The sequence below is a fragment of the Bubalus bubalis genome, chromosome 3, assembly GCF_019923935.1.
Source record: "Bubalus bubalis isolate 160015118507 breed Murrah chromosome 3, NDDB_SH_1, whole genome shotgun sequence".
In the NCBI taxonomy this organism is placed as follows: domain Eukaryota; kingdom Metazoa; phylum Chordata; class Mammalia; order Artiodactyla; family Bovidae; genus Bubalus; species Bubalus bubalis.
The window spans coordinates 17066117-17089397 of NC_059159.1; the positions used below are offsets into that span (position 1 = coordinate 17066117).

The 23281-nt window shown below is 50.5% G+C and overlaps 1 protein-coding gene across 12 annotated transcripts in view; it reads right to left on the minus strand.

The window, feature by feature from the left end:
- The window catches only part of MAPT (microtubule associated protein tau), a 122860-nt gene that overhangs the window by 12110 nt on the left and 87469 nt on the right, over positions 1-23281 (minus strand). For 6 of the 12 annotated variants that reach the window (XM_044938853.1, XM_044938859.1, XM_044938858.1 and 3 more), the window contains 6 exons: positions 20803-20858; positions 17529-17726; positions 16387-16513; positions 14863-14916; positions 12463-12728; positions 1408-1500 (listed from right to left, as the gene is read on the minus strand). In XM_044938853.1, coding sequence (XP_044794788.1) covers positions 1408-1500; positions 12463-12728; positions 14863-14916; positions 16387-16513; positions 17529-17726; positions 20803-20858 — 794 coding nt within the window. The remainder of the gene's footprint in view (positions 1-1407; positions 1501-12462; positions 12729-14862; positions 14917-16386; positions 16514-17528; positions 17727-20802; positions 20859-23281) is intronic. The other 6 variants (XM_044938857.1, XM_044938863.1, XM_006060687.3 and 3 more) reach the window with 4 other exon arrangements.

A 23281-nucleotide genomic window follows, 5' to 3' on the forward strand; every position in this document is an offset into this window, starting at 1 on the left:
CAACCTCCCATCAGCCGACCAGACACGAGTTAAACCAGAAAGCACATGTCTTTCCTGCTCTGGCTGAAGCCCGCTTTCGGCAGGGAAGCCAGGAGTCAAATCTAAAACAGCAATGTCACCCAGAGCCCGTGGTCAGGCCGGCAGCGGGTGCAGGTGGTCCCCACCCCTTCTCTTGGCAGAAGACAAGGTGGCAGTGGGACAGGAGAGCAGGGACGGGGGGCACTGGGGGGGACACTGAGCAGACACTGGTGAGGAAGCGGTAGTGAAGCGCCATGCAGCAGCCTCAGGGTGAGCGCCCACCACTCCAGGGGCCACAAGGAGTCAGTGGCAGAGCCTACCCCGGGTGCTCAGGGCAGGAGGCAGCAGCACATTGCAAGAATAAACCCTCAGGTCTGGATGTGGATGATGTATGGGTAGAGGCTGGGCACTTTCTGGATAGAGCACACCCCCCAGGGCTTCCACTGTCCTATAAACTGCCCCCTCCCCAGCGCTGCCAGCTGGGGACCAGATGCCTGCTCTCACAAGCCATCCTCCTGCCCAGGGGTGGACCTCAAAAAGGCTTGAATCTCCTGCTCCCTAGAATGTTTCAGCATTTGCCTACGGCTGACCAAGAGAGGCTGTGGAGAAGGGGGGCCGAGCCTCAGGATGCCGAATCTGCACCCAGTTTGGTCACTTGGACGATCCCAGCAGAGCTGATCAAGTGGGCAGGCAAGAATGAGGATGTCAGCCCCAAATCTCTGGGATGCATCCAGTGGGGACTCAGGGAGTCCCCAGGGACACCTGGAGGCAGCCAAATGTCAAAGGACTCCAAGCAGCATTTCTGTACCCCCTCAGCTGCAGGCCACTCCCTGTACTTTTGTTGGGCTCTTTCACATCTGGAGCTTCTGCCAGGGGTGGAACTGGTTTCAAACAAGAGCCAAGAGGCTTACGAATCACCTCATCCCTCGCAGATGCAGAGGACAAACCGGAGCAGAGCCTGGCTGGCCTCTGCTTGTCCCGAGGCAGGACTGTAAAGACCTTGGTATGGGCCAGCTGTTCCCAGTGGAGCCCCTTAAAGCGAACCTACCCGGGTGATGGAGGAGGTGGTGTCAGAGCCCAGTGTCAGGTGCCACCGCCTTCAGCTCTAACTCAGATGGGCTGTGGGGCTCCCCGTGAGTGGGCGTGACAATGGGGCTGGGAGGACCCAGCTTCCAGGAAAGGGTCGGAGGACCATTCACTCGATTTGCCCATGCAACAGGGCACCCCTCCTGGACCTGTGGGTGCGGGGAGTCTGGGCTACGTTTACTTGGGGATCCGGATAGACTCTGAGCCTGAGCATGGTTTATTCTATGCAATGTCTCACAAGTACAAACACTCATGCCACTTCTCAAACCCGGAACCACAGCTGGAAAGTGTGACGGTACTCACACTGCCGCCTCCTGGCACGTGTTTGATATTATCCTTTGAGCCACACTTGGACTGGACGTTGCTAAGATCCAGCTTCTTATTAATTATCTGCACCTTTGACAGCCAGAAAAAAGGATGAGTGACACACCACACCCAGACGTGTCTGCTGCACAAACACACTCGCTGCCTGGCTGCAGGCCTGGGGAGAGGAGGGCAGGCTGATTCACACCTCCCTGGGGAGCATTCCAGAACTGTGAGTGGTTGGAGATGGACCCCACCTTACTGCCCTGGGCTTACAAAACAGATCCATCAGAAGCGGCTCTTCCCTTTCTGGGAGGATTGCAGTAGGGCGGCCTCCCCCATCAGAGAGCACCTTGGAGGTGGGGGTCTGGAGCACCTCGGAGGTGGGGGTCACCAGGTTGAGATGGAGCAAACTGTGCTCAGTCACATTATTAAATGAATAAATAAAAGGTCCTCACTGTGGCCTCATTCATACACCTACCAGACCCATCTGAACATTCACTGAGACCTTTACCTGGCTGTCCTCAGGTCTGTGGGCACTGCAATCACCTCCAGGTATATTGTTAAAATCCCAGATCCCACTCCTGACCTTAGACTCTCGGGCTTCTGAAAAGCTCCCCTGGTGTTTCGTTCCGGTTCAAGAATCCCTGACTTCATGGGGAGGACACGGGTAGATTTATGGAGAAGGTAAATCCAGACCCCTTCAGGGAAGGCCTGTGTCTCTTGGAAGGCAGGGTGAGTGCCCGCCCTTCCATCCATTGGCTGGTCCTTGGCCATGAACCCCCAGGCGCTCAGAGGGAACAGCGCTCCCAGGCACCCTTCCCTAAGTTTTCCTGAGCAGGTGTGGGGATGGTAGAGACCATACTGTAATTTCTGCAAGGCTCCCTTTTTTCCAGGCACCACGGAAAAAGTGTGAGGCTATTAACATTCGGGGGAAGGGGGGGGGGGGATTTTTATCTGATTTGTCTGTGTATGAATACCTAGCAGAGGCGAGCTGAACGCCACGATTTGTCCGCGAGAGCAGTGATCCACCATCACCAGCTGTCCCTCATCAGGGGGCTCAGTATTTGCAAACAGGAGGCCTTAGTTTTTATCAACCACAGGTATGAACAACTGCCAGCTAAAGTTCCCAATGAAGTACCAGCACACCCTCTAAAATTCTGGAAAAGTGGCAGTTGCTGCCGGGGGGCCCACTAACCCTGAGGCCGGGGGTGGTCAGAGCCTGGGCCTGGCTTATCTCAGGAGAAGGGTCCCAAATCTGACCCCAGAGCCGGCCATCAGGGGTCCACAGGTCCTCAGCCAATGGAGGAAATAAGGACGTGATAGCAAAAGTTATCCATCCTACCATTTTGATATTAAAATGGTCTTTTCCTCCAATAAGATAAAAAAAAAATGACTTTCCCTTTATTAAATTGGTAATTATTAAATCACATTGGTAATAGATAATATTTATTTTTAGATATCATTAACCTGGCAAGCTAAATACAGTAATTTTCTCTTAGGCTCCATCCCTGTTTTTTTCCTTAATTTCATTGATCTGGATTGAAAAACCTGGGAAATACATATCTAACCTACCTCTTTGTTTTCTTTTATGTTCCTTTAAAGTAAAAAGCTGTGTATTTTTTTCATTAAGTAATATAACTATGTTCTTGAAAAACAGGTTCAAGAAAAAGTTTTCTTGCTACTCTAACACAACCACTACTGCATTTTCTTGTCCTCTTGAACTCACATATATAAAAATAAAACTACCACTGCAGACATATAAATGTGTGCCTACTCTTTTATATCTTGCTTTACCAAGTATTTGCCATGTTCTACAATCAGAAGCATTAATTTAAAAAATGTCCTATTCCATTTTGTGTTATCTATGCTATCAGATATTTATATTGATTTCATTTTAAATAATACAAACAGCCTTACCATGGGCATCATTCTACAAGGAGTTTTTCCCATTTTGTGGATCATTTTTATAGCACAAAGTCCCAGAAATACAATTTCTGGGCCAAAGTTATAAATACTCTAAAAACCCCACACACAGTCCTCCAAATGGCTTTTTAAAGGGTCGGATTAATTTCTCCTGTGAGCGCTGGTGAGCAAGTTTTATTATACTGCCACCAGCACTGTGCAATTAGAAGAAATTGTTTTTATTTCCTTGATTAAAATAAATAGATTTGTATTGTTGGTCTATTCTGCATTTTCTTTGATTATTATTAAAGTTGTTCCTTTGTCCTTTTTTGTTAGTAGTTGTATTTATTTTTCTAGCATACAAATGTTGACATTTTAATATACTTCCTTTGTAACATTTCTTCCTCTGTAACTTCTCTGGTTTTTTGTTTTTTTTTGGGTCGTGTCACGGGGCACCTGGGATCTTAGCTCTCCAACCAGGGATCAAACCCAGGCCCCTGCATTGGACGCGTAGAGTCATAACCACTGAATTACCAGGGAAGTCCAACTTCTCTGGTTTTTAAGTGTAAAAACCATTCCTCATCTAGAGGCTGGATAAATACCTAATTCCATGTCACCCTTTTCGCCTGCCACCTTACTGATGAAGAGGCCATTTAAAACCCAGAGAAGTTCAGTGACTTTCTCAAATCAGCCACAGAACCACACAGGAATCTAGATCTGGGTGTTCCTGCGGCCACGGATACCTATGTAACAACAGTTTGACTGAGTTGTCCTCAAGCCTGTTGTCTCATAAGCTAAATAGAAACAAGACTCTCTCTAGGTGAACGGTGATATCTCTCCTCCCAAGCAGTAGGCGGCATCTCAGGCCAGGCTTGAGCTGAGATGAGGAGGTGGAACAGGTTTTCTCACCTGCTTCATAGGGGGTTGCTGTCACCGTCTGCGTAATGTCTTTGAATCGTTTTGTCCCACCCTCAAAGTTCAAGGAGTCCCACAAGCACTCCTGCTTTGGGGATCATTTTTTATTCATAACTTTCCACCAAATAAGTTCCAGAAGCAGACTTGCCTACTTTCACAAGAGAACTGGAGCAGTTCAGAAGAAGAAAGCACATACTTACACACACAAAATAATAAAACAAGAAAATTGAAAAGACAGTTAAGAGAAGGGGAGGTCATCAGGACTGACAATTATAAGACCGATCATTACATTTAGCTCTGTGGAGAAGGAAACGGCAACTCACTCCAGTATTCTTGCCTAGGAAATCCATGGACAGAGGAGCCTGGCAGGCTACAATACGTGGGGTCACAAAAGAGTCGGACAAACTTAGCGACTAAACAACGTTTAGCTCTGAGCTTCCGGGAAGTCAAAGCAAAAAGGGAAACGTGATGGGTTACATAACTCTAATCTGACAAAGAACACTGCCCAGTTTTTCAAGGAGGATAGCCTTGTTCTCTGTACTAATCCTTACAAGAAAGTCATCAAATGACTCAAGAGACATGAAGCAATAATACAATGTGCAACAGACACAGAAATGTTTTCTCCAGGCTTCTTCTTCTTCCCAAAAAAAGGCAACAAACTTTTGTGGGATTTGGCAAGAGACATAAGGACATTTAGCAAGCAGACCTGAATTACTGTTAGTCCTCAAATTAAGTCAACACCCTTTACAGAATGGTAGATTTACAGAAAGGAAGAATAAAAAGGGCAATGGTTGGCATTATGAAATTGGAATCCTGAAACTTAATTTCTCAACTAGAGTAAATGTGTGATATTGAGCCTCAGCTCCGGGCGGACACTGCAAATAGCCAAAGGGAAAAGCAATGTTTGGGAAGCTCCAAATTTTGATCCAGGAGACCACTAGTCAAGGGACAAATTCCTGTGGTCGGGGTTTGACCCTGGAGGAGAGGTTGGGGCGGCATGAGGCCGGGAGCAGGCCCATTTGGGTTTACTCCATTTCCTGGAGAACCCGAAATGGTTCCAAACCCACATCAGATCTTGTTCTGGTTCTGTTTGGGCTCAGCTTTCTCGAGGTGCTCCAGATGGCCCAGCCCTCCCTCCACCCTCAGCAGCTCCCAGGCTGGCCAAGTGTCCTTGGGCAGCCCCTGGAGAGGCCCATCTCCAGCAGTGTCTTGTTCTGGGCCCGGCTTGGCCTCACCAGGGTCAACAGGCCCAGTGCTGAGGACTGGGGGCTGGGATGTTCTGGAGGGAATCTAACCTGGGGAGAGCACTGGACACCCACAGCAAGTCTTCTCTTCAAGTCCAAAGTGGTCAGCTTGAGAACTGACACTGGAGATCAAATATTAGAGGAGACATTTCCATAGACAGAGGAGCCTGGCGGGCCGCAGTCCAGAGGGTCACAAAGAGTGGGGCGCGACTGCCCCTTTGCAACTGTTTATACTGCTCCTTTAAACAGCGACTGATCCAAGAAGCCTTAAAATGATGGAATTTATACAAGATTGTTTTTCATAAACACAGATGCTGTGGACGGGGAGAGACGTCCAGAGGGTCTCAGAGTTACAAGGCTGCCCCCCAGGAGGGGCCCCGCCTGGCTCTGCACAGCCTGACACCTCAGGTCAAGTTCAGTTGAGTCCGGGGCCCTGATCCAGGACAAGCAAACTATCCTAGGTACAGACTCACTTTATTTACTCTGCAAAGATGTTCTACACTTGTACTTTTACAAACGAGACTTGAAACTTTGTCAACAAATATAACAAATTTTTAAAACACTTCAGGGCTCCAGAGCCAGACACTTATAGCGTGCTATTGCCATCTTGTGGCCATCTGGAACATCGCGGCTCAAGCCTGTCCAAGCCCTGCGGCTCTGGTGGGTTTCAGTCCTGCCTGGGGGGCCTTCACGTCCCAGCTCCTGGCTCGCACATTCTCAGAGGAAGTGACTTTAGCTCCATCTGCTCAAAGCCAACCAGACCACGTCCCATGCTCTGGTCATGACTCTGCAATTCCCTTTTCACCTTGGAAACCACAAGTATCCCCGCAGTTCTCCTTACCTGGCCGTCTCAGCCCAGATGAACTCCTCTCTCACTCTGGGAGGTACCTGGGACCTCTGCTCTCCACTGACCCCCCAGAGAGGCTGCTGAGGTTGGTGCTGCCCTAAGCTTGGCTGGGCCCACACTTACCCTTTTATTCAACACCCTCTCCGCAACTGACTGTGGAGCCTGAGGCTCTGCCGGGGGCGGGGGGGGGGGGGGGGTGGGGAGGCCGCGGTGCCCTCCACTCTCCCTCTGTCTTCTCCATCCTATGCTGTCTGGACACAAGAGACCCAGCAGGAACCTCCATCTATCAGCTGTTAACTCTCCAAAGCTCACATGTAAACAAACAAAGCTCCACCCTAACCCACACCCCTCTGCCACCCCAGCTGGTGCCAGGTTTAGCTTTATTTTGCTTTCGTTCTCGGCATCTCCAGGTGCAGTTCCCCAGGAGTCTCTCAGTCTGTGTCCCCAGCAGTATATGTAGGCGGGGGGTGGGGGGGGGGCGGGTTTCGGGCGGGTACGAGAACTGTCCTTTTAAAGACTTGATGATGATCCTAACAAGGATCTGTCCTGTCTTCTCTGCTTTGTTGGTGATAATTGTGTGCAACACGCCACAACACAGGTGACCCTCAGTGTGGGGAACCCTCAATGGTGCAGCAGGCTCCTCCCTCCTGCATAAGCTTCCTTGGCCAACCTCTCCTTTTGCCCCTGCGTAATCAGCTCAGTGTCTCTCTGTCCTGCCTGGGCCTTGGGGTAGGAACTTGGCACAGGGCCTGACACTCAGAAGTGCCCCAGAAATGCTGGATGAATGAATAAAGGAAAGAAAGAAGGAATCAGTTTATGATGCTATTGTATGCTCCATTTTCTAAATTTATTTCTGTCTTCTCTTTGCGTATTATTTCTTTGCTTGTATTCTTTTTCTCCATCAATAGGAACATAATTTATATGCTGCAGTTAATATTTTTTTTAATTAAAGCATTTAAAATGATGAAATCCTTCTAAGTATAATTTTGGGGCATTGCCACATAATTTATGGCATTTGTAACCAAGACATTTGGAAAACGCATTTTCATTTCTAAACTGAAAGAGCAGTGACAAAGGAAAATTTGATTTTTGAGCATTTGTGGTCATATTAACAGTATGCATACAATGAAGTTTGTGTATCACACTGAGGTTAGAAATGAGAAGCAATTTCTGTTTCTCTATATTTATATGTATTTTTCTTTATGGACTAAATAGATTATTGACACATCTGAACTCTTAAGAACAGATAAACCCTTTTCCTTACAGTTAGATTCCTTGTATTTGTTAATTTTTCCTTTTCAATTATATGAACTATGTCCTTTTATTAAAAACATAGATATTTTACTAATATCTACTGTGACACTTCCAGTCACAACTGTGTTTCTATCCAGTTTTTTTTTTTTTAATTCTTTTTGATTACACTGCATGGCATTTGAGATCTTAGTTACCAGACCAGTGGAAGTACAAAGTCTTAACATTGGACCGCCAAGGAAGTCCCTCCATTTTTTTTTTTTTTTCTAATTAGAAATGATTTCACTGTAAAAATTTTAGGAAAAAAGGTAAAAATAGAGAAAAAGAATCAGTCACAATTTCTCTGAGCCACTATTAGCGTTTTCTCATATTTGTCTTCTATTCACGGCTTTTATACAGGTGGTAGATATAACCTACAAAATTCATACAGTTTTATTTTTAACTTATTTATAGTTTTTATAATTGTAAAAATTATCTTCAAAGATAATTATTAATGACTGCAAATATTTTATAGTATGGCAAAACTATTATTTCTAATTTAGAGTTTCGAGTTGTTTTGTTTTGCAATTATTAATAAAGCACAATCTGCATTCTTGTGCATGAAGCTTCTTCTGAATTTAGAGCCTTCTTTCTTTCCTTGATTTTGAGTATACAGCATTTACTGTACATCAAGTCTGAAGCCAGAGGGACACAAAGATCTCAAGGTGACCTTCAATCTAGTCCAGAGGAAGGGGATATGAGATCCTTCAACAGACCATTGATTTAGCAGAATTAAACTGTGAAAACTAAGAATAATTCTTTATTATATCCAAAAGGACTACAGGGATTCACAGCCTCATCAGGATAGAAAGATGTTAATTTCATATTGCTTACACCTGCAGTGGGTCCTTTTTGTTTTTGTTTTTTTAGGTGTTTTAAATGCTGGTTCTTTGTGTCTGAACTCCCCCCTCCACGATCCCCCTAAGAATAGCACTGGGACAGACTCTGGGGAGGGGGTGCAGGACCTAGGGCCTGACCTGGGCTGGGTCTGAGTCGTCCAAGGAGCCAGGCGCTTGGAATCTGAAAATAGCGGCAGGGGCAGGACCAGAAGAGGGGGGGGAAAAAAATTAGTCCCAGATCCAGGGCTCGTGGGAGGCTCCAGCAGTCAGGGTTGAGACCAGAGGTCAGTAGGTAAGAATTCAGGGACACGGGTTTCAGCCTGGACTGCTGAACCCCTGGCAACCCCTGGGGTGGCCTCCTCAAGACTCTCAAGGTTCATGGTAAGGCTCTGGCACTAGGATTTTTTAAAAACAAGTTCTGTTTTCTTTTCAAATTAATTTATTTTAGGTGGCACTGGGTCTTGCTTGCTTCGGACGGGGCGGGGCTACTCTTCTTGCAGTGCACAGGCTCCGGGCACACGGGCTTACTTGCCCCCTAGCCTGTGGGATCTTCCCAGACCAGGGATCAGTACCCATGTGCTCTGCATTGGCAGGTAGACTCTTATCCACTGTACCGCCAGGGAAGTCCAGGCATGAGGATTTTTAAGAGAATCCTTCCCCCTCCCTACCCCAGATGATTCTCCTTTGCAGTCACAGGAGAACTGCTGCTCCTTCCTCCCCTTCCCAATTCTGGTGGATCCAGCTGGTTAGGTTAAAGTGGCCAAGTGATTATTTGAATTTTCCTTTAAAAGTAATTTTGTTTTGGACTCTTCATGTTCACTGTAGCAAATCATGAAATCAGAGAAGAGTATGAAGCAGAAAACAGACGTTTTACATTTTTTTTCCAACCAACAACAGTGTAACATCAGTTAGACTGATGTGTGGTTTTCAGTCTCTGCAGGTTTATAAACCGGTCCCGCTCCTCCTTCTTCAGCGTGTCACCTACTGAGGAAGTTGGGTTATTCTTCAGACTCTTTAAGTGTCCCTTTTACTGTATATGCTGGGCCAAATGAGAAGCCACAGGGACCCAGAGATCGCACAAAGACCCCCCAGGGACCTTCAGTCCAGTCATTTTTTCTTTTAATTTTGGCTGATCTCGGTCTTCGCTGTGGCACGCAGGCCTCTCCTGTTGCCACGCGCGGGCTTCTTGTGTTACAGGGCACAGGCTGCAGGGTGCACTGGCTCAGTAGTTGAGGCACACGGGCTTAGCTGCCCCGCAACATGTGGGACCTAAGTCCCCCGACCAGGGATCCTCTGCATTGGAAGGTGAAGTCGCTCAGTCATGTCCGACTCTGCAAGTCCATGGACTGTAGCCTGCCTGCCAGGCTCCTCTGTCCATGGAATTGTCCAGGCAAGGATACTGGAGTGGGTTGCCATTTCCTTCTCCAGGGGATCTTCCCGACCCAGGGATCGAACCTGGGTCTCCCACACTGCAGGCAGACTCTTTACCATCTGAGCCACCAGGGAAGCTCTTGGAAGGTAGATTCTTAACCACTGGACCACCAGTCGAGTCACCTCAAGAGGCCTTCTGCTTGGATGGATCCCAGGGACCTTTTTTTCCCTTCTGTTTTCTTTTTTTTTTTTTAATCTATTTTTTTGTTTTTCCTGGAGATTAATCTGTTGATCTTGTGGTTATGGCTCAGGTTTTCTTTGTTTCACACAGTTTTCTAAGTTTTGCAAGGAATTTACGAGGACGCTGTTACTCCCCTTTCGGACACTTCCCCCCATCTCCTTCCCCAATAAACCCCGAGAAAAGTCCACCTTTCTCCTTTCACCGTCGAGTCTGTAGCTGTGGACAAGCATCTGCACCCACGCGGTACAGCCATAACCTGGGGGCAGCCTCTCCCTTTCCATCCTAAGCATGAGTCACTGGCCCTCAGGTCACCGGACTCCTTTCCCCAACCACTGCATCCGGCAGCTCGGCAGCTCGGGTGCGAGGGGCGGGTTCCTCCCTGCTTAGCCTTGTCACTGCTGCTTCAGCAGGGTTTCAAGCACGGGGCCAAATGCTGCCCAGACCCTCCAGGCCGACCTCAGGTGAACTCGGGGATGACGGGGTGCAGCCTGGGCTGGGGGAGCCGGTGTGTGACAGAGCCCTGCGGGCCGGGAGTCGCTGCCCATCACAGCCTCCTCTGGCCGCAAGCGCACTGGTCACATCCCCACGGTCTTCTCAGTGGTGCAGAGCTGGCCGTGTCGGGTTTTGTTTTTCAGTTTTCAAAACAGAGGCGAACACTCTGTGCCATGAAAACAGGGCACACGTGGGGCAGCCCCAGAGCCGGGGGAGGGGTGCAGATGCCAGTGGGAAACGTCCCATCACCTTGGAAACCCACTCCCTGGGGGTCCCCCTGGCCCAGAAGCCTCACCAGGGGTCAGCTTCAAGCCAGTTGCGCCAGAGCCCCCCATAAGGAGACAGGCAATGTGTCTTTAAGTAGCACAGCAAACACTGCAGCGAGGTCAACACTGCTCAGGCCCAGCCTTGTGGCCCAAAGACCCCAAGGGGCACCCAGACCTCCCTGCTGGGCAGGACCCAAGGATGGGAAAGGCCAGCAGGAGGCCCTGAAGCTCCACGGGGAGAAAGGGCAGGGTTTCAGGCAAAAGCCACTGACATGGACCAAAGGCCTCTGAGACCCCTCCGTCCACGGTGACCCAGGCCCCAGTCAAAAGCGATTAATAAAATCAGGAGTGCAGAGGCTGGGCTTTGGGGCGCTCTGAACTGAAGGGACACATTGGCCCTTGCCCACCAGGAGGCGCTCTGCTCCAGAAACAGTCCAGCTGAGAAGGCTCAACACAAGAGGTGGGGGGGGGGGGTGTCCTTGTCCTCTGCTCCCCACCACACCCTGTTCTCCCTGCTCCATCCCCCTCCCCAGTGCTGGGGGGCAAGGAGCGTTGTCATGGTCTGAATTGTGTTTCCCAAATCCACAGGCTGCAGTCCTAACTCCCAGTACCTCTCAATGGGACTATGTTTGGAATAGGGTCTCTAAAGAGGTCATTAAATTAAAATGAGCTCACTGGGGTGGGCCCTAAGCCAATAGGACTGGTGTCCTTATAGGAGGTGGGACTGGGACATAGTGACACCCAGAGAGGGACCAGTGAGGACACGAGGGGAAAGCAGTACCTGCAGGCACATGAGACAGGCCTCAAAGGAGACCAGCACCTTGACCTTGGACTTCTGCGCTCTATGAGGAATTACATCTCTGTTGTATAAGCCACCCAAGTTCGAGTTAGTTTTTTTTCTTGGCGGCACCTAAATTCCCCAACCAGGGATCACACCCATGCCCTCTGCAGCAGAAATGTGGAGTCTTAACCACTGGACCACCAGACAAGTCCCCAGTTGGTGGCATTTTGTATGTCAACCCTAGGAAACTCACACAATGGGGGTGGGGGTCAAAGAGAGGAGGAGGGGTCCAGGCCGTGCCCACATCCCTCCACCCAGGCTCTTGGAAGCTCATTTTCTCCACCTTTGGGAGACCCAGAGATGACGTGAGCACCCATGTGTCCCTGGAAGAATCAGTTGTTCAAAATGGTATCACGAATTTCCCCAGAATTGGGGCCTAAACACATGTTCAACCAATGCCAGAGACACCCACCTGTACACTGGTTGTCTCATGGTCTCAACCACAAGGAAGCTGGGGAACCCCCTGCAGGCACCCATTTGAGAACCCCCAGGTCGTGGGGCTACCACGCTGTCACCTCTGATAGATCCCATCAGCAGGGGCCGAGGGAAGAACCGGTGCTGTCTCTCCCCTGAGCTGGCACTGACAGCCTGCTGGAGACCCCAGCACAGAACTGAACCCTAACCCACCGTCTTTCCTTCAAGAGGTCGGGGAGGGGCCTATGCTATGGGGCGGGGGCGGGACGCAGGCTGGTGGTGGGAGCAGAGGGGCTCCCCGTACCTTCCCCACTCCGCCCAACCCCGTCATGCCCGCTCCGGGCGCCCTGGGGCAGACACACGCACAGCCAGTCTCGCATACGCCCTTACCTTGCCACCTCCTGGCTGGTGCTTCAGGTTTTCCGTGGAGCCGATTTTGGACTTGACGTTCTTCAGGTCTGGCATGGGCCCGGGAGCGGCCTGCAGGCGGCTCTTGGCTGCAGACGGCGACTTGGGGGGAGTGCGGACCACCGCTACCTTCTTGGGCTCCCGGGTCGGCGGGGTCGGCAGGGAGGGGGTGCGGGAGCGGCTGCCCGGAGTGCCTGGGGAGCCGGGGCTGCTGTAGCCGCTGCGGTCCCCGGATTTCCCAGATTCACCTGGAAAGGAAGGCGGGCGTGAGGCCAGGACCCAGGGGGGCGGGAGTCAGAAAAAGGGTCTCTGTCCTGCGGTCCATTCCCAGAGTCAGGGCTGGACCAGGCCGGTAGGAACAAGGTCGGAAGTTCAGTCAAGCCGGCGGGAGGCTGCCCTTGCCTCCATTTCTAGAGAAATGTCCCCTCTTCCCAGCCTCATTGCTTTGGGACAAAAATATCCTGCTTCCTAGGGAAGCAAGAGTGGTCGCCAAGGACCACTCAGGATTACTTTCCAGAGGGGAGCAACTCTGCCCAGTGTCCCTGGGGTCGGGAGCGGCTCCAGCCAGCTGAGTGATCTCAGACCAGTCACTTTCCTTCTCTGAGCTCAGAGGAAATAAATATAATGCTGACTGACTGAGGCTGGGCAGGGATACCCTGGCCTTTGCCCTGAATAAGGGTAATGCGATGGTGGGCCAGGGTCTCATCTGGATCCACTGGACTCTTTATTTTTTAAATTTATTTTTAGTCGGAGGGTAACTGCTTTACAGTGTTGTGTTGGTTTCTGCTGAAGGGCAGCGTGAATTAGCTATAAGCATAGGAAAAAACAAAATACGTACATCCCCGCCCCACATCCCTCCCCTCCAGGTCATCACAGAGCATTGAGCTGAGCTCCCTGTGCTATAGCAGCTTCCCACTAGCTAGCTATTTTACACATGGTTCCACTGGACTCTAACCACAGGGTGAATTTTGAGCTGTTCAAGTTCAAGGCCCCTTCCCCGCTAGACCCCTATCCAACCTCCCAACTCCTCTCTGGTACCTGGGTTCCAGAACGGTATGCCTGCATCGTGTCCATCAGTCCCTGGCTTTCCAAACAAGCCATGACGCTTCACAGCCGCCCTGCCCTCCCCAGGAACGCCCTCCGCGAAAAGGCGCTGCCCGGCAAATAGCACTGAGCCTTTCCGGACACAGGGCAGAGGCCACGCCCTCCAGGAAGGCTGCGGACGCCGCCCCTCTCCCAGCTGACCAGCCCTCCTAACACTTGTATCTCCCTGCACTCTTCAACCTCCCGTCACACTTCCTGGTTGGCTATTCTGTCTGCCTCTGGGATTCGTGTTTCACCAAATGTAGCCCAGGCACTCCTGCGTCGGGATCTCGAGAGCCGCCACGGTGGCGGTGGCCGTGGCGGTGGGAGGGGGTGGGACTTGTAAGATACAGCTTCCGGGGCCCCATCTAGGCCGGATAGGATAGAATCTCTAGGGGTAGGGCCTGCAAAACTGGTGCTTCCCTTGCTCCCAGGGATTCTAAAGCAGACTCCTGATTCTTGAGCAGGATTCTTGAGTCTGAGAGCCACTGGGCTGGACGCTGTGCCCAAGGCGGCCTCACTCCCTTCCATTTCTGAGGGGCGGCCGATGCCCCCCACCACCCAGGAACCATGTGTACCAAAAGGGGACCTGCTGGGCCCCAAGCAGGAGAAAGGGCAGCTCTCTGCGGGAAGCAGTGTCTTCTCTTGTCAAAGAGAGGATGAGCACGAGGTTCTTGGTTGAATCTCCATGTCTGTTGGAAACTCCTCAAGGAGTCAAGCTCTGCAGCAAGAGGATGAGTAAAGCCTCCAGGCTCAGAGCCCCCCACCCTCTGCCCCCTGGCACACAGGCTGCCTGGTAGACCGTGGTGGTTCCCCACCCTTTCTGCACCACTGAACTACAGAGTGACCTCAGGCAAGTCCCTCGACCTCCCTCCCTAAGCCTGTGTGCTCATCTGGAGAACGGCACCAGCGGCCGGAGCCCACAGGACAGGGTCCCCACCACTCGCCAATGCAACCTCCCCCTAACCTGGTTAGGGCCGGTCCTAACTCCAGCACTCACATCAGCTCGAGGCACTTGCTCCCCTGGCCCCACCCAGAGCCCGCAGCTGATGCCAAGAACACGCAGGATTAGGATCAGGATTGCCCATTAGACAGACACATCTGCACAAACCACGCGAGAAGAGGAGCAGGCGTTCTGCCTGTTCCAACTTCAGGCCCAATGTGGGAAACCTACGTTTCAAAAGCAGGTCCTCCCGGCTCTAACCTCCTCCCCGCTAACTCCCGCTTCCCCCCAGCCAACCAACAAGCTGCACGTGCAAAAGGCATGACCCCAGCTGGGCGAGGCAGGCTCAGAATTACCTCTCTCAGATTTTGCCCCTGCAGGGGGCGGTTTTTTCTGCACTTGCATGGTTGCTTAAAAAGAAAAATCCACAGAAAGCCTCATTATCATCAAGCTTGAAAAGGCCTCAATGAGAGTTTTTGTTTTTTATGCAGCGGGTGGGGAGGGGGAAGGTGGGAATGGGGTCAGGGAGCAGGGGCACCGGTTAGCAGGAAACAAGGTCGACCTGGGGGGCCTGTCCTCTCCAGGGCCGTTAAGATCCAGAGAGAAACATGGGTTCTTGCTTCTAGTTATGATTCCAGTTGCATGAATCAACTGGCATAATGTCAAGTGAAGAAACGCAGGATCAAAATCATATATGAAATCCAGTCAGGAGTCTGTGAGTTCCCCTTGTATCATATGTACTCTATACATGAGGAAAAACCCGGGCTTCCCTGGAGGTCCAGTGGTGAAGAATCCTCCTGGCCAATGCAGGGGACACGGGTTTGACCCCTGGTCCAGAAAGATCCCACATGCCACTGAGCAAATAAGCCTGTGCTCTGCAACAAGAGAACCACTGCAAGGAGAAGCCCATACACCACAACCGGAGTAGCCCTCGCTTGCTGCAAGTAGAGAAAGTCCGAGCGCAGCAAGGAAGACCCAGTGTAGCAAAAACATAAAAAAATAGTAATTAAAAAAATAAATAAACCCTATGGGAGAAAGTCAACCAATGGGCCTTAGTGAGCGGGTATCCATTCAGGCCCCACCCTACGGCAACCTCGCTAAATACCCATGGCCAAGATATGCAGGAGACCAGGACTCTGGGCAGCCACCCCTGGGGCCAAGGAGCAGCAGAGACCCTGGGGTGCTGGCCCAGGCCTCACACATAGGCCGTCTAAGATCCACAGGCCCCCTGAGTGCTGCCCTGGATCAGACACTCTGAGTCATGCACAGGCTAAACCCAGGTGCCTGGGACAGTCAGTCATCAGGACAGTGGGAAGGGTGGACTCAGCCTGGCTGTCCCCACTGGAAGCAAAATGGCTCGACTGAAGCCTTGGCTGGTACTCAGGACCCAGTGGCTTTTACTCACAGGAGCCCAGGAGACAGGCCCAGCCTGTGAGTGCTCAGCTAAGACCCTTAGGTTCTGACAGAAGGTCCCTAACATCCCAGCAAGTTAGCAGAGGCTGCCCCCTATGTAAGGTCACCCATAGTGTCCCACCCCTCATTAGGGGCTGTAAATCACCTCCTGGGTGGCGGGGAGCTGGGTGTCGTGGGATTTGAGAAGCTCAGAGAAGCCCCTTCTCCATCAGTTATTAGTCAGTTATTAGTTATTAGTATTTTCCTCATGCTTAAAAGTCTGGTGAGACTTAGTCATGCAAACTCTCAGAGCCTCGATTCAATATCTAGCTCAGAAAATGAAAAGAATTAGAAAATGAACATTTGATGCTTCCTGAACCACAGGCATCAGTTGGCTACCAGAGGTTAACCATCAGGGCCTCCGTGGCCAGCTCTCCCTATCCCCACCCACCAACTAGGATTCCAGAGGAAGCCCTTCTCACCAGTACCTGGCGAGGTCTTCGGGGTGGGAGTGGTTTTTGCTGGAATCCGGGTGGCGTTGGCCTGGCCTTTCTGGCCCGGAGGGGCTGCTCCCCGGGGTGTGGCGATCTTCGTTCCAGGCTTACCATCCGCCCCCTGTAAACCAATGCACAGTAGAGTGTTTTTTTTTTTTACAACTGGGAAAGGTTTCTGCCACCTGGCATCAATGCCAGCTCCACTCTACCAGCTTGACTCAAAATGAGGCTATGATTGGGGTGACGCTCTGCCAGCCAAATACAAGTGTCCTTTACCATGACAAAGACACACAAATCCACAGCCCCTCCTAAACTCCTGAGTACCATTTCCTCCTGGACGAACTGTTTACGTGAGTAATCTGCACAAGTGGAGCCAATGTATTTCATAAGTCAACAGAGCTCATAGCAACGATCAGGGTCAACATCCACCAGTGTCGGCCGGCAGGACGTCTGCAGACTTCCTACACCATTCTCTGACTCTCTTAGGGGGGTTTATCTGCCTGGTGGTGGTTGGTTTCAGAGGCATGTGGAGACAGTTTGTTGAACCTGACCGAGAGTGCTAAGAGAGCTAGTCCCATCCTTCCATTCTCTCTCAAACAGGTCTCGGGGTTCAGTAACGCCTCAGGTGTGCTAAGAGCCCTCGGCGGTAAACACCAGCATCAATTAACAGATGGGCCAAAGGTGGAGCACAGGTGCACAAGCACGGTCAGCTGACCAGGGGCAGTGACCTTGACACCTAACACAAACTCAAAAGAGAAACTGACGTGAACCGGGGACCACGAGATGGTTCAGGAGGGAGTGAGCTACTGGGACAGGCGTGGGTGCGAGGGCTGCTGTCCAACCCAAATGAGGGCAACCCGGGAGCATCCCCGAGTTACTAAAGCCGGGAACAGACCAAGGAAACCCACAGTGATTTTCAAACCAGGGTCCCCTCCCGTGCCTTACGGGATGACGGGGAGTTGAAAAGGATGGTCCTGCGCCTCCTTTCCCCTGTTCTAACCAGAGAATTTTAACTGTTTTACATGGTGCTTCTAGGTGAGAGCTTATCTAAAGAAAGGTCTTTGCGACTAGAAAAGCATACTTTTGAAAACTACAGCAGAGCAGCCTGATTCTTTCCAAAGGTGGGTTCCTCTTACCTTGACTTTCATCTCCTTTGCTCCAGAATTGCCAGTTCGGGGTGTGACAGAAGAGACGTGTTTAGGAGAGGAAGATGGCTCTGGGCACACGGCAGGGCTGGAGGGTTTGATCAAAGGGTCTGAGCTACCAGGAGTGGGGCGTTTGGGGCTAAGGCAAGGCCTATTTTTCAGGGTTTTAGCGGAAGAAGGTGTGGATGGCTTAAACATAAACATAAATAAAATCAAAATAAAAGTCAGCACATGGGTGAAAGGTACAAACTGAAAAAGGACACTAACTAAAAACAAATAAGGCAGGTAATGGTTTAAAGGCATGATCTCCAAACCATGTGGATCATTTACCCTTAACAGTCCTTATCAGGAAGACCAGAAAGTAACCATGAACTTGCAGTCATTCATCAGCTAATGCATACACTACGATGCTAGCATATGACGTACATTATGAAACTTACATATGGCAGAGCTGGAGAAAATGACAGACGTGTTGGTATGTTCTTTCTCCAGCCCACTGGATCTATTTCAGCTCCGCACTTTGGAGACCACTGGTTAAAAGGTGGCTCGCACCCAGAGAGTCAATGGAGATCGCCAGAAGTATATGATTCTTAGGATGTTTCTCCAGAGAACATCTCCAGTGTGTCATGGGTCAGCAGTGCCCCTGGTTCTGCTCAAGTCCAGGTGGGGGGCTCATGCTGGCCCCCTAACCCCTCTCCCTCTTCCACTACACTGATAGAATCGTCCTTGCCAACATCAGGACTGTACCTGATGAGGCAGGTCTTAAGGATTCTGTCTGATACCACTTAGAACACACACACACACACACACACACACACACACACACACACACTTTCTGATTAAAGTCTCAAAACTGAACTGTCTGGTAAATCTCCCCCACCCAATATTTTTGAAATTAAGTTTCCTTGGAGTGTAGTTGCTTGGCACTGTTGTTAGTTTCTACTGTACAGCACAGTGAATCAGGTATATGTGTATATATATATATATATATCCCCTCTTTTTTGGATTTCCTTCCCATTTAGGTCACCACAGAGCACTGAGTAGAGATCCCTGAGCCACACAGTGAAACGGTTAGTTGATCAGTCGTGTCCGACCCTTTGCGACCCCATGGACTGTAGCCTTCCAGGCTCCTCTGTCCACGGAATTCTCCAGGCAAGAATACTGGAGTGGGTTGCCATTTCCTTCTCCAGGGGATCTTCCTGACCCAGGGATCGAAACTGGATGTCCTACATTGCAGGCAAATTCTTTACCATCCGAGCCACCAGGGAAGCTACACAGTAGGGTTCTCATTAGTTATTTTATACATAGTATCAATAGTGTATATATGTCTATCCCAATCTCCCAAAGTCTGGTAAATCTCAGTCAGGCCACTGGTTACTCTTGAGTACGATCTACCTAATGAAGTAGCCTAGGTGGTGCAGGTGGCCAATGGGAAGGTGTCTGTGAGCTGGACGACCTCACAGAGATGAGAGTGTGTGAAGGAGGGTGGACAGCACCTGTGGTTTGTCTGGACCACCTCTGGGGACCTTGGACTGGGATGCATGGCCCTGGTGGAGGAGGCTGGTCTGGGAGTGGGAAGGGCCACGCCTTCAGGAATAAAACCAAGAGGCCAAGTCCAAAGGTGTTCCAAAGAGGGAGTCAGAGCTACAGAGGGGAGTCCTCACCAGAGACTTCTTCGTTACTGAGATTCACCACTAAGGTGGCTGAGGCTCTCTCTGCAGCCAGCCTTGGGAAGGAGTGTAAGACGGACGGAGCAGGGGTGTGAGGGGAGCGATGCGGGCTGAAGCCCTGGGGCTGCTAGCAAGAAAAGCTGAGGGTGGGTACTCGTAAGCCAAGCCCTCCTTCCCCAGCTTCACAAGGTCCCCCTCCGCTGGCATTGCTCCCTACCTGGCCAAGTGGCCTAGGTTCATGACAGATTTGACCTCTTGCTGCAAGGCTGTGAGCAACTCCAGGGCAGGGACAGCTTAAGAATGGATGAATGAACAGAGAACAGGATTCCCCTGAATGGGCATCCCGATTGGCAAGCAGTTATTGCAACTCCCTCCCACCCCAAGTCCCTGCAGTAAGTACCCTCAGCTGCCCCAATGGGGTCCTGTGATGGTGAACCCCGACTTCCTCCAGGGCAAGCACTTTACGCAGCCACCCTCAACACACAAGACCAAACCCTAGGGCTTGATTCTGCGTCTGGGAACTCCATCAGTCCTCCAGGACGGATGAACACCCAGGAGTTTCAGGCAGCAGAGATGGGGGGCCTCTTGGATGCCTATAAGAAAAACAGGTCTTCATCTGGGGCCCCAGTGAGGTTTTCCTGGAAAAACATCACTGTGCAGCTATGAGAGCTTTCTCCAAGCTGCCCCGTCATGGAGGAGAGTGCACTAGAGCTGACAGGGAGCGTGAGAAGGACCATGCGGTCCTGGGTGCAGTTTGGGTGGTGAGCAGGCTGCTTGGTTTTCTGGCCCTTGGTGGGGGAAGTTCTTAAGACTGGCTGGCAGGATTTCAGGACAGCCTCTAGGGCACCAGAGCCCATGTGTCCACCCAGCATGTAGGGTGTGTATCAGGCTTCCCTCCTCTGGCCCACCTCAGCCCTACCCTGAGCTTGGCAGCAACCGAGCCGATTTGCTCAGGACTCCCAAACATGTGATTTGTCTCCTCCGCTGCCCCCACACCCTCCTTTACCTCCACTGATCCTACTCCTCGGGATGTCTCTTCTCACCCCTAGTCACCAACCCCCCTCTTCATCTCTCCGTCTCGGCCTGCCTCACAGGTCCTCCCTTCTAGGGCTTTTCCAGAACCCTCCACTTTAGGTTGGATATCCCATTTTTGCTCAACACTCCCTCAGCCCCCTAAGTAAATGGTATTTTCTAGATAGATCTTAAATATCTCTCTCTGTGTGTATACAGATATATCTTTGCTGTGCCTAGACCTGTAGCGGGAAGCATAAAATTCAAAATTCACTGCAGAAAATTCAAACATACTTTCATTTACCGTGAATGTCTTAATTCAAACAATGCTGGTACAGCTATAATTAGCAGCATTCATTCATTCATTCATTCACCTGCTGACTGCCCTTCCCTGGCAGAAGTATCCAAGGATGATGCTGGCATTTTAAATGTTTGCACGAAAACACAAAGCGCCGTGAATGACAGCTGTACCTCGGGAACCAGCGATTTCCACGTGTCACATACAGAGATCAATTCAGATACAAAGAATGGCTTCTTGATGAACTTGATGGCGGCAGAGCAGTGCCATGGTTTTCTCAGCTTACCTTGGTTTTTTTGTCATCGGGTCCAGTCCCATCTTTGCCTTTACTGACCATGCGAGCTGATAAAATACAAAATGGGAATGCATGTTACATCCATTAGCACAGCTCATGAGAGCCCAATGGAGGGAAAATGGTTTCTCAGAAACTGTGCAATATGTCTTGTTCAGTTGGGCCAGTGGAAACCCGGCTGATTTCTTTCCCCTTGAATCTGTTAGGTGTCTCACTGTTAGTATCAACGCAGCACACTGGGGTCGTTGCTTGCAACACCCTGACAAGAGGGGGCAGCAGGCTGGCCGAGGGCGGGGACATGCATAGGCGACGCAGAGGAAACTGTTATGGGTACACGCTGGTACAGGGGCGGTCAGGGAAGGTAGACGGTGCAGGACCACCTCTCACAGGCTCTGCTGGGGTCAGCCTCCCCCGACTGGGGCCAACCCTGCTCCAAGGAGGGTCATTTGGAAGCCCCAGAGCTATGTGCAGGGCAGGTCAGCCAGGCTCTGGACCCTGCAGGACCCCTTGCTCATATTGTCACCCAAGGACCAGGGGGAGTGGGCCGCTTTCCCAGAACCTGCCCCACACTCACGGGGGCTTGGGTGACCAGTCCTAGTTGGCTCTCTGACAAGTCCAACCCACCCCTGGAGGGCTGTCTCACCACTTACAGACTCTCCCAAGGGGGACTAATGCTTGTCCTTTCCCCAGATTAGCAACAAACTAGCTGCCATCAAATATCCTATAGATCAGCAGTCCTCAAACTCTTTATTTCATTGAAGATGATTTTTCCATGGACTGGGGGTGGGGAGGGGATGGTTTCAGGATGATTCAAGTACATTAGATTTATTGTGCACTTTAAATCTAATGCCACCACTGATCTGACAGGAGGTATTGATCTGTAGCCTAGAGGTTGGAGACCCCTGCCATAGATAATCTCTGGATTTTAGGACCAAACCATTGACAGATTTTGTGTTTGGAAAGCCACACCCCTTGGTGAAACCAATCTGCTTGTCTACCAGCGTAACTTCTAACTCACTCTTTCCTGCTATTGGCATTCATTATTGAAAACTGATCATAGGTTTTCATCTGTGGCTTCAATATCGTATTTCCTCTGCCCCAAGGACAGTGGAAGCATCTCACTCGTTCCTGGAGACCAGATTTCTAGAGTGACCAGCACTGATGATGATCAGTGATGATGATCTAGCCCAGAGATTTTTTTTTAACTTTACAATATTGTATTGGTTTTGCCATATATCAAAATGAATCCGCCACAGGTATTTTCAAACTCTGTTATGCAGCAGAACCAGTGGGAGACATTCTTGAAATCCAGAATCCCGGGTTCACTCTGAGGCAGAAGCCGAAGGTGGGGCCCAGGAACTTGCATTTTAATAAGAGCCCTGGGTGGACCTGATTCACATCCTTTGCCCCGATGACCATCATCATCTATATCACAACAAAAGCATCTGCTAGATCTGCATTTCCCAAATTGGGGAAATGGCTACTATGTATCCTTCTCAGAGGGTCAGAATGTACATTACAATATTAAAGGCTCTGACAAGTTCCCCACAGCAGACTCCATTTAACTTTGTTTCACCTTTTCTTCCCCCCAAACTAGATGATGGAACTCTTTTTTTCCCCTGGACATATCTATCAACATGCAGTGGATCAGCATCAACATAAAACAACATTTCAGGAAACACTGTTGTCTTTTGTCAAGTCACAGTTACGTGTCCCATATTAGTTTGGAGTTTAGGATATTTTAAAGTAGGATTCTTTTTCGGTCTTAAATTTAGAAATACAGATTCCTTTATCTATAACATTTCAAAGTTTTCGTGACAACATTTAACAGATGTCTGCAATTAACAGTTTAAGTAGCATCAATTTCTGGGCCCCGCGATTAATTCTAATATGCTACAGGATCTAAACATATGAATACAGCTGATACGTGGACATGAGGCCTCCTCTGTCCTCCCCCCGGACAGGACACAGAGACCCCCACCCTTGGGAACCTCCCCTCCCATCTCTTCAGCTCCTGAAAGGCTGCTGTGGTCATGCTTCCCAGGGCTCGAGATGGGGACGGGGCTGAGACCCCTGCCTGCAATCCCATCAGGGGGACTGCCCCAGCTCTGCCAAGGGACGAAGAAGAAGGGGTTCCTTCCACGAGGAGATTTTGTTTCTGCTCACTGTCTCTTCTGCCACAAGGCAGACAGAATAGGGTGGAGTGGTTGTTGGGCCAAAGGCTCAGCATGGGCTCTGGGTTACCTCCAATGGGTGTGTGTGTGTGTGTGAGTGTGTGTGGCCTGCTGCATGTGAGGTGCTGTCCACGGACACAGTTGCAGAGGACAGACGTGTGTCCTCTGAGTCTCTGGGCTGGGAGGGCACACCTCAGGACCTGCTGGAAGGCGCTTGTGGGGTAGACGGAAGTGCCTTTCAAAGCAGACTTACTTGGGTTCCAAACCTGGCTCCATCACCTACTACTCAATGACTTTCA